Source organism: Pithys albifrons, chromosome 7 (assembly GCF_047495875.1).
Source record: "Pithys albifrons albifrons isolate INPA30051 chromosome 7, PitAlb_v1, whole genome shotgun sequence".
Lineage (NCBI taxonomy): Eukaryota > Metazoa > Chordata > Aves > Passeriformes > Thamnophilidae > Pithys > Pithys albifrons.
Window position 1 is genome coordinate 20,934,374 of NC_092464.1, and position 17,050 is coordinate 20,951,423.

The 17,050-nt window shown below is 35.6% G+C and overlaps 1 protein-coding gene across 5 annotated transcripts in view; it reads right to left on the reverse strand.

Annotated features, from left to right (window-relative positions):
- Window positions 1-17,050, reverse strand: part of SLC39A12 (solute carrier family 39 member 12) — a 34,970-nt gene that overhangs the window by 11,564 nt on the left and 6,356 nt on the right. For 4 of the 5 annotated variants that reach the window (XM_071560032.1, XM_071560030.1, XM_071560027.1 and 1 more), the window contains 5 exons: window positions 15,118-15,325; window positions 12,610-12,809; window positions 7,879-8,050; window positions 4,514-4,686; window positions 2,653-2,805 (listed from right to left, as the gene is read on the reverse strand). In XM_071560032.1, coding sequence (XP_071416133.1) covers window positions 2,653-2,805; window positions 4,514-4,686; window positions 7,879-8,050; window positions 12,610-12,809; window positions 15,118-15,325 — 906 coding nt within the window. The remainder of the gene's footprint in view (window positions 1-2,652; window positions 2,806-4,513; window positions 4,687-7,878; window positions 8,051-12,609; window positions 12,810-15,117; window positions 15,326-17,050) is intronic. The other variant, XM_071560028.1, reaches the window with a different exon arrangement.

Genomic DNA, 17,050 nt, shown 5'->3' on the forward strand with positions numbered 1-17,050 from the left:
GAAAAAAAGAAGTGTCTTGAATCTATTATGGCAGCCTGTGAAGACTCAATAACAGCACAAGAGTGCTGTGTTAGAGACTGCAGCCACTGCTCGAAAAACTATAGTCGAGATGTATACTGGCTAGAAAATAGAGTATGTTAATTGGCTGGTATTAGCTTGGTTGTGATGTGGAATATGTGCTGTAGAAGTATGAGGAGAGAATAAAAAAGAATTGTTTTTTAAATTCTACATTTGAAAGAAAAAATAAATGTCTTTAATTCCCATGATTGCAGCCAGTCATATGAATTCCAGTAATTTTTCCACTTCTCTTGTAATATTTATTCACATGCCACTTCTTTGAACTCTGAGTCAAAACTGCAAGACTAATCACTGACCTGAAGGATTTATGAGTTTTTCTTACTCAACCAGTGTTTGTCTTAGTATTAATCACATGATTCTGAAAAATTGGCTGCTCTTGTACAAACCGGCTAAGCCATGATAATTCATGTGATCTATATAGAACTTTGGAGGGATCTTGCAGCTGAGTGGAATGACATGATCATTCATTATAAACAGGAAGCTATGACGTGGCTCACAAATTAGTAAATATGTTTCACTCATCTCTCTGCTCTGTTTTTAATTCAGAGTTTTCCAACTGTGTTTTATAGATTAGCAGTGACTCATGAGGCTCTTGTCCATCACAACTAAAGTAGTAAAATGGAATTCACATTATAGATCTCTGGAGACACCAATTTAAATTAGGTATGACTCTAGGTACTACATATGAACTGAGCTGATTTGTTGGAAAAAAAAAGAGAACAGGTTAAAAGTTATGCGTTAATTTAAGTTTGCAAATCTTTATATGTGTGGATACTATTTACAGACCAATATAAACAGTGTAACTTCTCAGAGGTAAGCACCATTCCCAGATATCCAGTTTGTTTATGTCACTCTGCAAATCTGTGGAAAAATGCTCAAGAACAGTCCAAGATTTAATCTTTTCACTAATTATGCACTTAACTCTCACTGCAGAAAAATCTTAAAGCCTTTCCCATGAGAGAGTCTGCCTTTACATATGATCAACTGTTTAGAAGAAAGGAGGAGGGAAAATCTTCAAGAATGTTAATAACAGAAAGTGAATTGTTACATCAATTTAATACACATTTCATTAAAGTTATTGTCAAATATACATTCTTGAAATCTCTGTTAAAGCTCATTATGAACGTCAAAATCTACAGATTCTTGATAACCATGTCATGAAATAACAAATCAATAGAGACTGAAAAAGAATACTGATTTATTGCATTAATTTGGTTCAAATTTTTTGAGGAACAGGGAAAGAAAAATATAAAATCATGGAAGTATGTCATATTGGTAACCTACCAACTGTATGGTTGAAGTAGATTTGCCTCTGCCTGAATGTTCATTTAATTCAGATTCCACTGGAAAATCATGTGAATGTCCCCAGTGCCCATTAACTAAATTAAGGCCCTGCTGAATGAAGATGCTTTGGAATTAGTTCTGAAACCCAGTGAACACAGGTGCAGTATTTCTCAGCCTTTTGTAAAAATTTAGCATTTTTAAGAATTTTTTTTTTCAAAACAAAATCTATTTAAAAGAGACTGTTGGCTGGAATCAATATTTCCTACTACTTATTTTCTTAAAAAAACCCTGAAAAGTGAACCAGATAAATCTGTGACAACCATAAGAGTTTGATAAAACTTAATTTGTTTTAAAAATCAAAATAAAATTTGAAGCTGAAATGGATATAAAATTAACTCTGAGAATTCATCTAGTTCTCAGTAGAAAAAAATAAAAATTTGTGAGATAATGATATAGCCCTTTGCTCAAACAAGTAACAAAAAGGTCTCCTTTTTACCAAAAAATGAAAATATCACCATCATCAAAATTTTTTCTGTTAACCTCACACTACGTTCTTATGGCTGACTCAAAGATAGTGCAAATAGGGACTCATTGCCATGTATCTAAATTAGGCCATTCTTTATACACTCTGTAAAACAGAACAAGCAAAGGTTTAGCCTTCTTAAGTGACATTAAGATTGTATCTCATGCTGAGAAACTTAATGAGCCACTACATTTTGTGTTACATTATATCCTTCTGCATAATCATATTTTCAGGCTCCAGCCAACTGCAACACAATAACTACAAGCATGGCAGTGAGCGAGGAGATATTATTAAGAGATTGGGTCCTACTGACTGCAACACATGTATTAGATTTTCAAATTATTGAGATCAAAAACAGTTTGGAAATTTTAAGAAATCATACTTGAAAATATCTTGTGCTTACATCTATGTCTTTCTCCTTTTCAAACAGAGCCCAGGGTAAACAACTGTCATTGCTATTTCATACGGATACGGACTTTTTGTCTCCTCCAGAGTGAATCATAACCCCTCTTATGGAACACATTCGATTAACCATTACTTTTTTGAGTTACAAATATATGGAACACATTCATGAAGCATGCACAATCCACAGAGCAAAGCAAAATAGAAATTGAAGGGCAGTCTGGTAGGAGCACTTAGGAAAGCAATTATCAATGCTTCATTTAACTCACACAAATGATAATTAGTTTCCACAATCATTTTAACATTCTGTGCACTGTAAAATCTCAAAATAGATTTTTTAAAGGATAAATTGAAGAAAGCTTTACCTGGTCATGTGGTGTTACTAAAAGAAAGAAACACTTTTCTATCAAAAAAAATCCATGAATTCCTCCAATTATTCCCAAAAGTTTCCAAATATATTCTTTTCCCTCATAGAAATGTTCTATGTCTTGTGCTTCATGTTTATGTAAACCAAGAGTCTAAAATAAAAGAGATAAAGTTACAAAACATTAAAATTGCAATGTTTTAATTTTTTCTAGAGGAAGCCACAAGTTGTTAATTCAATTTATTCTTGAAATTTTCTTTTCCAAGTCCTTTCAAATTTACATTGCGCTTTGAGCTAATAATATAAATACTAGATGATGAAATTAATTTTCAAGAGCCTCCGCTATATTTATTCATCTCTCAGTGGTGGAAGCAACATTATGTTTTATGAAATTGCCCTTTATGTATGTGTGTGTGTGTGTATATTTTTTTTTCCTCTGGAGTGTATTGGTGTTCAAGGTTATAAAAAATTACTTGCATCATCCTAATATGTAAATTCATATTGAAAATAGACAAGGAGCTAATGGAGAGGATCCAGCAGAGTGCCACAAAGATAAAAAAGTGTCAGGAGCCTGTTTAACCTAGAGAAGACTGAGAGGATGTCATCAATACATACAAATATCTCAAAGGCGAGTGCAAAGAGATGGTGCCAGACTCTTTTCAGTCATGCCCAGCAATAGGACAAGGAGCAATGGCCGTAAACTAAAACACAAGAAGCTCCACATCAGCATAAGAAAGAACTTTTTTACAATGAGGATGGCACAGCACTGGAACAGGCTGCCTGGGGAGGTTGTAGAGTCTCCTCCTTTGGAGACATTCAAAACCCATTTGGATGCATTCCTCTGTCACCTGCTCTAGGCGACCCTGACCTGGCCAGGAGTTGGACTAGATGATCTCCAGAGGTCCCTTCCAACCCTAACTATTCGGTGAAAACAAAAATTAATTAATGTACAATTAATGCCTAAATCAATTTATACTGATGGGTGTGCTTCCATTCTTTTTCCCCCAGGGGCACAGCATGGCAGCCCTCCTTTGCTATGACAGTGAGCTCTTTACAGGCTACTGGAGACATCAGTTTAAACTGGTGAAGGAGAATACTTTTACACTCAGAATGTGTTTCAGAAAGAAATGCATTTATCTGACATTCACTGAGAATTGCCCTCCTTAAACCACTCTCCCAGTTTTGCTTCCAGAGATGATGCATTGAGTACAAAGAACATTTTGACCTGAATCTCAAATGAAGCTGTGAAGTTCACTTTCTACAACCACTAGAAATCTACTCATAACTTCTGTGTCATGTCAGAGGAGACTCAGCCAAAAGTAAATGAATACACCATGGAAAATTTGGTTCTATTTTGCCTGCTATCCTGTTCTTAAAATTTATTTTATGAATTTAGGAAAAGTTCATAGCACCCATTTTATTACAGTTACGGGCAGCAGGATTAATTAGGCTGATAGTTCTTTGTACTCTGAAACAACATGTGGAGGGGACTGTGGATGCCCCGTATAACCTTTGAACAATTTCTCTTAAAACATTTTACAGAATCTTCCTAATGAAAGAAATCAATAGATATCTAGAAACTTGTGGGGTTTCTGAAAAGCTTTTTTGAAAATAGGAACCTTATTTTCTTTGAATTCATTATTTACTGAGTTCTGCTTCTTACTGCTTGTAATCTCTCTCTGAACTATGAAGTGAAAATGTAATTGGAGTGTTGGGTAGATTACATAGAAGGCTTTATTTATAAACAGATGAGCATTCTCCAGGTTTAAGTAAAACTTTTCTGTGCGTGTGTGTGCGCGTGTGTGTATGCACGTGCACATATGTGCCTACATTTTAAAAGCACCAAAGTGTCTATTACTTACCTGAGGAATAAGATGTAGCAGTGCATCTCCAGAAAGCGTTCCAACAGCCAAACCGACAAACAGCTGTAAAATGAGTGTATAGATTTCTTGACAGGAGTTAAATAAAATGAGAGTTGTACCAAACATAGATCCAATAGTAATAAGTAAAACAGCAATAGTGCTGTAACCATATTCTGTAGGGGAAAACAAATGAAACAAAACAAGGGCACCTTTAATCATCCAGTATTTATATTTTTGTTAGAGTATTTGTTTTGTATTTGTTTGGTTTTGAGGATATGTTTTGACACCTCGGTGCACAAGCACACAGGAGAAGCAATTCATTGTTCCACTGTCTGATTTTAGCTGGGATTGAGTTAATTTCCCTAGTAGCTAATACAGTGCAGTGTTTTGGATTCATTATGAGAATAATGTTGATAACACACTGATGTTTTGGTTGTTGCTAAGTAGTACTTATCCCATGTCAAGGGCTTTTCAGTGTCTCATGCTTTGCCAGTGAGTTGCTGCACAAGAAGCTGAGGGCAGGAGGAGCACAGTCAGGACAGCTGACCCAAGCTGGCAAAGGAATATTCCATACCATAGAATGTCACACCCAGTACATAAACTGGGGGAGTTGGCCAGGTGGGACTGATTGCATTTCAGGGATGGACTGGGCATCAGTCAGCAGGTGGTAAGCAATTGTAGTGTTCATCATTTCTTTCTTCTGGGTTTTATTGCTCTCTCTATATATTTTTGCAATCTTTGTTTCTATTACTAGTAGTAGTAGTGGTAGTATAAGTAGCATATTTTAGTGTATCTGAATTATTAAACTGATCATAACTCAACTCAAGGGTTTTACCATTGTCCAGCTCTCCTCCCCAGCCCGCTGTGTGGGGAAGCAGTGCGGGAGGGTGCAGGAGTGGCTGCATGGTACTTAGTTGCTCTATGGAGTTAAACCAGAACAGCCACAGACTTTGCTAGTCATGTGTGATACAGATGACAGAATTAGAAGCCTAGTAAATATTCCTTTTTTCTTTTTTCAGGCTTTACAGTTAATATAGTCTGATGCTTCCAAATTTCAGTCCCTAAGGAGCTAAAATGACTGTGATTTTGCAAATTAGTGACACACAGAGCAGCACAGTGAATACTGTTCTGCATTTGCTTCATCTCCTAACAGATTTATGCTTTTGATTTTATGTTCTCCCATGCTACACCTGAGTATCTTTTCAGCCAACACCATCTTTTTAACCAAATAATTTTCAGTAAACAAACCAAGGTGTAAAACCTCAGTTGAATGTAGGGAGCTAATTTAGGTTCTAAGCACAAATATTTTCATCCAAATTGCTTTTGCAAATCTGCCATGGACATACATCCCTTCAGTTACTACATCAGGACCACCAACCTATTGCTCTTGGGTTACTGGTATTTTTTTGAAGGTTATTCTTATAATCCTTCAGAGTTACATGCTACTCACATTTCCAACCTTTTGCATGACAAAAATCCTGATTAATTTGTATGAAATTCATATGATGTGGGTAAAACACTGAAGAGAAACACACATAAAGGAACTAATGTCAAAATATTCAAAACTGTCACTTAATATTTCACACTTTAATAGCACTGCAAGTGCTCAGCATCTCATAAAATCAGACAGTAAATTTCACAGACTGCAAATCCAAATGCAGGGTATAGAAGATATTTAAGGAAGGTCAGGCCTTGGTTACTTAGCCAAACCAGCACAGCCTGTGAGTAAAATAGAACTGAGAATAAAAGTAATGAGCCCATGCTCAGGTCACTAGGTCACGCATAGGTCAAACATGGAGTCCTTTATCTATATCCAGACACCAGGAGTGTCCCTGTGGTCATGGAAACCTTCCTTTGTCAAAAAACACAAGGAAACAGCTGAAGAAAGGGCTCTTACTATTTCCATTCTGCACCTGAATAGTGCAGTTTTTCTCATCTCTCACCTTTATGAGATCCCTAAATTGTCATTGATCGGGCTGATGGCTTTAGACTTGGAAGAATCCCACTTAACAGTGAATTTTTCATGAACCTTGTTATTTGACCTGGTTAAGTTCCTTTCTTTTCTTTCTTTGTCCCTTTATTCCTGATCTGAAAAATGATCATAATGGTGTAGCATAGAAAAGATCAAAGCAGTAAAGACTGCAAAGTGCTCAGGTAATGAGAAGAGAGATTTCATCAGAAAGGACTTCTGCCTATTGAAGACCCATAATGATTCTTCCTATTCTATATGACTTTTCTCCTACAACCATTCTTGGGATATCCAAGAGTCCTTCCATATTTTTTAATCCACATGCTATTCCATAAGGATCATTGGCCAGCAGGATGTTGGGAAAGTTTACTAGTTTTTAAAAGACCTACTCATGTGAAGCTGGCCATATAGATGTTAGGATAAAGGCATATGAAAACATTGATTTGCAGCCTAAAAAGTGCTGCTCTAGATGCAGGTTATTATGGTTAGATGCCCATTCATTTTTGTTCATTCCTGACTACCGAATGTCTCACCAAAAGTAATGTCCCCTGTAATACACCAGCACAATTTGGTTTGTAACCACTTCCCAGATATCACTGGTTTAAAGCCAGAAAACCAAGCCCAAAACCTAAAACACATTATGAAGCCTTTAGGTCAGATCAGATTCAGATATTTTGTAAAAGGTGGACTAGGGATTGATTACAGGAGAAGCAGAATCAACAGATCAGGTGGAGCAGAAATCACTGGGAGCAGAGACATGTGAGGGCTACAACTGTGACTGGAAACAATTTGATTATATTCTAACTCAGTTTTGTTCCAGCTCTACCACACAAGTCTTGTTGCCTTGTAACTGTTTTTCTGGATTTTCTTTTTTTCCCACAGAAATATCCTCAAAGCTTCTCTGCTGTAAAATCTCCCAATCTGAAAAAACAGTAACATTCATACAGAACTTAAGACATTTGTCACATCATGGTCTAAAATGTTGGCTAGTGTAACCCTGAGGCTATGTAATGGCAGTGCAAGGATTTCAATGTAGACCTGGTAAGAATTTCACAAAATAAGTTCTTACCACCCAGGAACCCATAGGTGAGGACCTGTTACAGTCCACATGCTGCCAATATCAAGCAATCCTCAAATGAAGAAAATGAAGCTTAAAACCTTACATAATTAAATAGAATTCCATTTAATATAAAATTAAGACTGTTGATTCCCCTCACTTCTCACCATAGTACTATTATTTGACGTGCATGCTATGAAATTATAGAGTGCATAAATTACAGAGTGCATAAATCTCCTCATGTTTTCTTTTAATATCATTAACGAATGAAATGCCTCCAAAAGTTAAGTCCCTGCCTGCATTTCTTTATCTGAATTTGTTAATAACAACATAACTCACTTTCTACAGTTGTTGGTGGAAGCTTTGTCTGCTTCAAGTCAGGAAGCTGGCATGAACAACTTAAAAGTTGTTGAATGATAGCTGGACTGATTTGCTTGAAGTGGTCCTTGGAAATGGAGGAAGAGCTGTTTTTCAAAAATATCTTCACAAGTTCATTGGCAGAGAAACAAACCTTTGTAGAAGAGTATTACAGTTACTGAACCTGTTGCATATACCTGCATTTAATGTTGAGGTTAAATATGGAATCTTAGAAGAAAACAGGGTTGTCCAGTCTAGAAAAAAATTAGTTTTCTATACTCTTTTTTTGTTAAAGTATTTTAATTACTTTAATTACATCCAGATTTTTTCCAATTAAACTAGACACTATTATATATTTCAGAAAGACCAGAATCTTTGGAAGGAAGCAGCACAACATGTGGAATCTGGTTAATATCATAAGGATCTGACAAAATAATATATCTCAACATTTTACTGTCATATGTACTAAGAAAACTATTTTACAGAATATCACAGAATATGGCAAGTTGGAAGGGACCAACAAGGATCATCAATTCTAACCCTTAATCCTACACAAGACCATCCTGAAGAGTCACACTATGCACCTGAGAGCATTGTCCAAACACTTTTTGAACTCTGGTAGGCTTGGTGCTCTGACTACTTCTCTGGGAAACCTGTTCCAGTGCCCAACCACTCTCTTTTTAATGTTAACACAAATAATATTGTTAGTATAAAGGTAAAACTTAGGGTTTTTTTCAATTACATAATTATATAATTATATATTATATATATGCTATAAACATAAGATACTACATCAAAAGCTTAATTCATCCTTGTGCTGGATCTTTGGTAAGACATGGAAATAAATTGGATTTTTTTAATTCTTTAAACAATGGCATGTCACTTTAAGGTCAGGAAAGTAGATGTTATATAGCCTAAATTTGGCCCAAGGATTGCTTAATAATTGTATTATTAGAGGTACTTCAGAATTCCAACTTCTTTTTGTTCTTGTTAGGAAGATTTCTTTGTCAAAAGAAACAACTCCACTTTAGAACCTTTATATTTCAAAACATTTTCATGAAGAATTGTTTTTTCATCTCCAGAAGGAAAGTTCTAGTAAAAACATGACCACTTAGCATTAGAACACTTCTAGCAGGACTTTCTGTAAACACTTTTAAAGAGAAGTCCAGATCAAATATGTTATCTTACCTAAAGGAATAATGTTCACTTCTTAATCTCATCTGATGAGTTGTGATTCAATTTTTTTAAAAAATTCTTTTTCTTTCATTTAGATTGGTCTGCATCTAAGAATCAAGGAATTTCTAAGTATTTTTTTCCTAATCACTTAAGTTTAAGCTTCTTTTGAAAGGAAATTACTATTTAAATTAAAAAGTTGTTAAGTATAGTTACTTTTAAGTAACCCAACAACCTTCCTGCCTTTGCCCATCCATTAGTGAAGCAAAATATGCCTTGAAATTCACTAAGAAACTGAATTAATTGAGCACTGGTAAATTTATTCTGAAAACCACATACAAGTCTTCAGGATAACAGAGGATCTTGTCCCTGGACCTAGTGTGTTCTGCCTTCAAGCCGAAGGAGGGCAGGAAGACAATGCAGGAACTACCATATTGGAAAAGACCTTAATTTTGCCTATTGTAGGCAGAGGTTTTGACACTAGATGTAGGGGACACCAGTGTCTGGTATCAAGTTGATGGTTATTGAGTTTGTGTCTGGTTATGAGCAGCACTGCTGACCAGTTCAGAATGGGAATTATATTATTTAACACCTTCACTAACAACTTGAATGATGGAACAGAGTGCACCAGATGGTATTCACAGGTGAAATCCAACTGGGACTAGTAACATGTTGATGGGTGTGCCTGCTATGTAGAGGGATCTTGACAAGCCAAAGAAATGGGCTGACAAGACTTTCATGAAGATCAGCCAAGACAAATTTCTTGTGCTTCAAACAGAATAACCCCACGCATCAATAAAGGCTGGGGAAAACTGACCACAAGGAAGGCAGGTTTTACAGAAAAAGCCATTGTGTGGGTTCTGACAGACAACTTGAACATGAGCCACCAGTGTGCCCTTGTGGCAATGACCACTAACTGCACACTGGGCTGCATTAGCAAGAGCGCAGCCAGCAGGAAGTGGGAAAAGAAAATATTGCGGGTCACTCATTTCATAGGAGTCCACATCTGGACTCTACCAGCTGTAAAAGACATTGGCAAATTGCAGGAAGTCCAATGGAGAGCTCCAAAGTTGTCCTGGAAACTGCAGTACATGTGCAGGGAGAGGCTGAGGGACCTGATCTTGTTGTTTGGCAAGAGAAGGGTTGGTATGTATCTTAAGTCTTCACCTTTCTAAGGGGGTTTATAGGGAAAAGATAACCAGAGATTTCTCAGGTGCATGAGAAGAAAGAATGAGAGCCAAAAGGTATTACTTGCAGCAAGGAAAAATCTAATTTACTATAATAAAGAAGTCCATCAATAAAGCACTGGTACAGGTTTCCCAGAAAAACTGCAGAATCAACATGTTTGGAGACATTCAGATTTCAGCTGAACATGGCTCTGTGAAACTTGACCTGACTTTGACGTTGGCTCTGTTTTGAGAAGTAGGCTCTGTTTGAAGGATAGAGAAGATGAGGTCCAGGATTAGTATGAACCTAAATCTTAATGTGAATTTATTTTCAGGAATTTTAAATGAAAAGCAAAATCTCAACTGAAAAATAAACTTTCCACCACGCAAAGTATAACTTTTAAGATTTTATAAGTAAGATTTTATAAGACTTAGGGCATGAGGACCTGCATCTTTCCAGTTGCAAGCCCCAGATTTTTAAGCTTTCTAACAGGGATGCAGAGCACTAAATCTCCATTAGTAAAGCAACCATACATGTACTCCTGGATGATACCTCCATGATACCAAATAAACAAGTAAATCAAATTTACATATTTTCATGTGAAAAACTGGATGGATGGATGGATGGATGGATGGATGGATGGATGGATGGATGGATGGATGGATGGATGATTTTGGTTTTTGAAATTCATGTTTGTTTAATGAGAAATAGCAAATGAATAGAGTTATTGTAACATAGTTTACTATAATTTAAGATTATTTGTCTTATTGGATCATCTGCTTCTTGCTTGCTTTATATAAGTTTTTTAAATATAGAGATAATGACTTAAAAAGAAAGCAGTGACCTTTTTTCCTGTGATAATGTTTCAGGTAATATTTCCTATCTAAAAATTAAATTACAGATCTTAATGTAGTTAGTAAACACAAGCCATAAATGAGTAAATTTCTCACATGCAGCAGAATCTGTTACTAATGGAGCACAATGGCAATCATAAGTGTGGAAAAGGGGACAAAATTAGCAACACAACAGTGAAACACAAAGTCGTCTAATAGAATATGTCAAGGAAAATAGACATAGCTAGAAAGAGGAAGAATGGAAAAAAAACCCTTGAGAAACTAGGAATTAACACAGAAGAGCAATTATCATCTCTCCAGATGTTTCTTTGTGATTTTTTTTCATGTATACAGCATATTTGGCTCCCAGTTGACTCCTCGGATTCAGATAACTCCCCTGCACCCTTATCTTTGAGTTAGCCAGTCTCAGAAGTTCAAGAAATCAAAAAAACTGAGCTTCATAAAGTCTTCTATTACTGAAGAACATTTTTACTTCTTTTACAGACAGTATCACTACCGATTTCTGTCCTTCATAATTTAGATTTTATATGAAATATATTTTAAATAATCTTAATTTAAAATTGTTTTGAGACCCCATTAAAAGCCTCATCATGATAATCAGCATGATTCCTTTTTGTGGACAGCTGGAAAGAAACCTACTGATAGAGTATGCATTTCAAATGCAATAAAATTACACAGATAAATATCTATCCAAATGACATTTAACCAGATGTAATTTGTCTCAGTTCCACATCATATAATAGCCACACAGCAAAAGGCAATTGCATGGCATTTATTCTACTAAAGGGAGAAGAAACATTGTCACTGAGTTAACATAAATTATAAAGAACTTGAAATAATAGAAATATGTCCTTTGAAGTATATATTTCAAGTGTATACATCAAAATATATACCATTTATTTGCAAATTCTTAGGATAAGGATAAATCTACCTGAAATGAGTCAGAGTCCTTCAAAGTCCTCAAAGAGTATACCGGGTAATAGCTAGGACCCCATCTTACAGACTCTATACTTTCTAAAGAAAGCTTCTAGATTCCATAGATGTATATTAAAACAGTTTGGAAATTCCCAATCTTCAGTTTACAGAAGCCTTTTAAAAGCAACTTACATAGAAACCTTAATTTACTTTGTTTTCCTTAGTACAAAGCAACGCTTCTTTCTACCAGGTCATTTAAGGGGCCCTAGAAGCTTTGTGACAAGAAGTCTCTAATAAACAGTGTGAAAACATTGAAGCTGTGTTCCTACCCTCCTCTGTGTCTTACGGAAACACCCGATTCCATGTAACTATTCTGTTAGCCCTTCCCAGCTACTTTAATCACACAGTCAACATGCATAAAGTTCTTTCCCCAATTAATATTTAAACAAATATAACTAGATAAAAATGTATTTCCATCAGTATCAACATGACTTTTTGAAATTAATATTTTACCTTAGAAATAATGTACTGTTTGCAAACCAGTTTGAACTATTGTCACTGAAATTCTGTAACCAATACTATTAGAACATAAAAATAAATTAACCTGGTCCCAGTCTGTGTTCCCTTCAGGATCTTCAAAATAGCCTTTCAGGTAGTCTTTTGTTTGGTTTCCTTTGACTGGAGTATTTTTTCTTCCAACATCTCTTATTGCCATACTGTAGCGTCTTTTTTTGTGACTGTGCAATTGTCCATTTACAGTGCAGCTCTTTTTGGCTGTAAGCACATTTAGTAGTTGTTCTAGTTCTAGCAATTCATTAGAAAACAGATATGTTACCATGGGAAAATACACATTTAAAAGAGAAAACAAACAAAAAATTATTAAAATTTTGTTAATTATAACAGTAATTCAACTTCTCATTTTAATATTCTTTCCTCAGTTTGGTTTAGGAAGTAATTTCTACTTATGAACTCTGGAAGTTCAAGACACCTAGATAGTGAGCCTTTCCTTTTTTTACATACCACAATTAGATGTTTTGCCTATGACTGTCTCAGAAGAAAACAGATATGACCAAAAGGCAATTCATCTTGCAGTGAATTATCAGTCTCTTACAAAGTTACTGGTAAATAACTTTACTGTTCTTAAAATTTTCCTCTGTAAGTGGAACTCCACACTGAGCTGTCATGGCCAGGTATTGAGATCAGAAGACAGATCTTTTATAGGGTGTCCTGAAATCAATCTTCAGGATGCTGTGCACTTAGGAAGTGGAACACAGGGCAGCAGATTTTCTCTCTCCTTTGGTTACTTGGGAAGCATCTCTCCTCATAGCACTGAAATAGGATGGAGGGAATCAGAATCCCTAATTCAAACCTCAGATAATGCAGGGGTGTACCCCATGACATAGCAATGGGGGCTTCTGCTGATGAAATGCCTGCTTATTTGAGGAGGCATACCCTATCCTGTCTAACTTATCACCTTTCTTCACCCCTGCATTTTCAAATGAAAACATAGTTTCTGTAAACCTTAATTTGTCCATTAGAAACAAAAGTGGTCCACAAACTAATTTCAAAAGAATTTAGATCAATGAGAATAAGAATGTTTCCATGTGATAATCCATAATTTTTCAATGTTGCTAATCAGATAATGGAAATGGTATAATCTTAATGATAAATCTTACAAAAATGCTTCTGATGACTACTTTATTTTAGCTACTTAGGCAAACAGATCCGAATGGAGCTGCAGCTAGGTTTATTTTCTAAATGTAATCAAATCTAATTTTCTTTTTTCCATGCTTCCAGTTCCTTAGTCTTTCCTGAAGTTACTATTAAGAATTTAAACACATTTAAAAGGACAGTTTAATTAGTTTAGGCTTAAAGTACATCTGCCTACAACAAACTGGTAGAGAATATTTTTTTTGTTTTTCTGAATGACACCCTAACTCCACCAATGATAAAGTCCTGCTATTATCTTCACTGCAGCCCAGAGTTCACCATATACAGCCACTTAGTAGCAGTGTGTGTAGAGGGCTCCATCCATCCTTGAGTCAATTATTTTAGATCTGTCTGGGCATCCTTAAAGGAAGAGTGCTTTTTTTAAATATTTATTTCTGTGATTCAACATACCTCTGTGTAACCTATGAATGGTAAAAATGTTTTTACTTATGCTCAATTCAACTTTATAACCTACTTTAACTCAATGTAACTTTTTAAAAGTGCTTTCAAAGTTTACAAATTGTTGCTGTTAGCAGTTACCACAAACAAGGAAAAGTAGATGTTTTATAAAAACCTTCTAAATCCATTCTAGGCCTGAGTTGATGGTGTAACTTCCTAAACGAAGCATGCAGAACCTTTTATGGAACTTAGTAGCAGCTGCTGAGAGCTCAACATTTTTTTGTTGTTTTGTTTGTTTCATCCCAAGGTGGGGTTTTTTTGTTATTTTTTTAACTACTCAGAACTCTTCTATACTTCTATCTATTTACGGGTAAGTTGCATTTATGATAAATCCAACAATGAAGTTCCTTAAGAAAATGACCTTTGTGTATTCCAGATTCAAGAACTGGCTACCAAGAACAGAAGGTGCGTTGGGAAGCACAAACCACAAAGATGTTTTCAGGTACAGCAAGAAAAAATTAGCGCTTGGCCAAAACAAAGCAACCCCCATCTATTTTATTTCTTCTGGAGGTACGTCTACACTGATGTGTGTGAATAAGGCACCTGATCTGGCTACCATATGAGAATTATCCCATCTACCCCTAAAAGAGTCCTGCAACGCATGAAGATCTGTGTGAAGAAGCAATGAAAGTGAAGCCCGCGTGAACTGTGCCCTCACATCTAGATTGCCACTCTCAGAGCCCTCTTGGGTAATTCAGATGTTGCTGAGCAACTCAGTAATACAATAATGTTTAAGAAAATGCAATAATCTCAGTAACAATTTGCTTTATAACTCTCAAAAAATTATCAGAGCTTATTTTCCAATATTTTTTTTTAATTTCAGAGAACAACAGCTTAAAAATGAAAAATTTAAATGAAGTGCAAAGAGTTCTTTAGGCATTTAAAGACAGTATACATTAAATATATGTTGCAAAAGGCAATTCGAGACAAATAAATAGCTTACCTGTCACTTGAAGGTCAGTGGTACTGTTTAGAGAACTGAAAATATATTTTATAAAGAATTCTGGGGAAGGCAAACTTGCCTTCCCCATACAGACTCCTTGGAGAGCCAGAGTGATGATTAAAGCAGCCAGGCGTGGAAGAGTGTTTTCATCGGCACCATCTATGTCCATTATATCAGCAATTTTCTCCAGAGTGCTCACATCAACACACTGAAATCAGGAGAAAACAGCATGAAGGCAGCCCTGGTCACCTTCATTTAAATAATCAGAGTGACAAGAGGAGAAACTGGGGAGAACACTTTCACAGACAGCCAGAGTAGGAAAAATGCTAAGACTGAAACTGTACTTGACAGCAGGACAGTGAAACAAAGAACATTTTCATGAAAACAGGCATAGAATCAAAAATCCTGAACTTTTACTCATTGTCTAATGGGGTAAAAGTATAGTCCTTCATTCAGGTTATTTGTGTTTAGGGTTATTTTTGCTTAGTGTTATTTTCATGCCATTTGTATTATTCCTGTGTCTTCTATTGCATCTCCATCTACTTCCAGAAAGAGGCAGAAAAGAGATTTTTGTTACGGTACAGAAAATTGACTTAAATAATACAGCCTTTAACTCTTCATCTCAAACTTCAGAGAGAATCCGCTAAAACCTTTTAGTTCTCTATTAAACAGAAACAATAATTTGTTATGGAGTAGTTATCTGAGGATAAAATGGAAAGACATAATTTTGCAAATAAAGAGTAACTTGTCTGCTGGGTGACCAAACAGGAAGAGTAGTCAGTGGTGTACAACCATGTGTGTGAATGTCTGCAGCTCTGAAGTGAGTGAGTAGAGTGCAGCCCTCTGTTACCTGGAAACTTATCCCTGTTTTCTTCCATTTTTGCCTTTCTTGTTTATTTTCACTTCAAGGAGTTGGGGTTTGAAAGAAACAACAACAACAACAAAAGGCAAAAATATTTTATTTCATTTATTTCTAAGTCATATTAACTAAAAGTCAACTAGATGAGCCAGTACAGTAATTTTTATTTTATATATGCTCATCTCTCTGTATGTAGGCCATAAACACTGCAGACAGATTGGTATTTCTTTTCCTGTTCTTTCATTACATATTAAAATTTCCACAACCCCAAATTTAATCTCTCATTTCATACAAGAAATTAGGTGATATAGCTGAGAAGAGGATATTTACTGTGAAACAAAAACACATAGATCCATGAAAAATGCTTTCCTTCTATTACTACCCTGCATCATTGGCCCTTTTCCATAACTCAAGTGTTGTGAGCCTAAGTATTATGCTATTACGTTTTGAGTACCTTTCATTAAAAAAAAAAAACTTTTTTTTCTTCAGGTCAGTGAGTGATGAATTCTTAGTTACTGGACAGGCTTGACAACTGAGTATACTGCCAGCATAAACAAACAGTAAAGCACTTTATGGGTTGTTATTCTGTCTTGACATTCCAAAATACACACTGATGCCTCTTTACAGTTGCTCAGATACCATTGGAGTTCTTGAAAGTCGGCACGTTCACCAAGACTCAAAAACAACAGTACTGGTCAATGAATAATTTATGATGGGAAATGATTACACAAAGAAGACAGAAAGAGGAACTGAAGGCCTTCAATATTCTGGACACAGCCAGCACTCCTTTCCATCTTCTATTTGTGCAGAAAAGTCTACAACAGTATAAGGTAAATTAAAATCTAATGAAATGAGAAAGAAAGGGAAAATGCAAGCTTCACAGTAAACCAAATTTAATTCAATACTATAAGAGGATCTAAGGGGCTACAAACAGGGGGTCAGTCTGCACTTCAGGAGTTCTCTAATCTGACAAAAAACTATTTTATTACCCATTACAAGGAAAACAGTTTTTCTTAGATTTTGAACTCTAGAATATTATTCTATTAATTACTTGAGCTAAAGAATAATAAACAG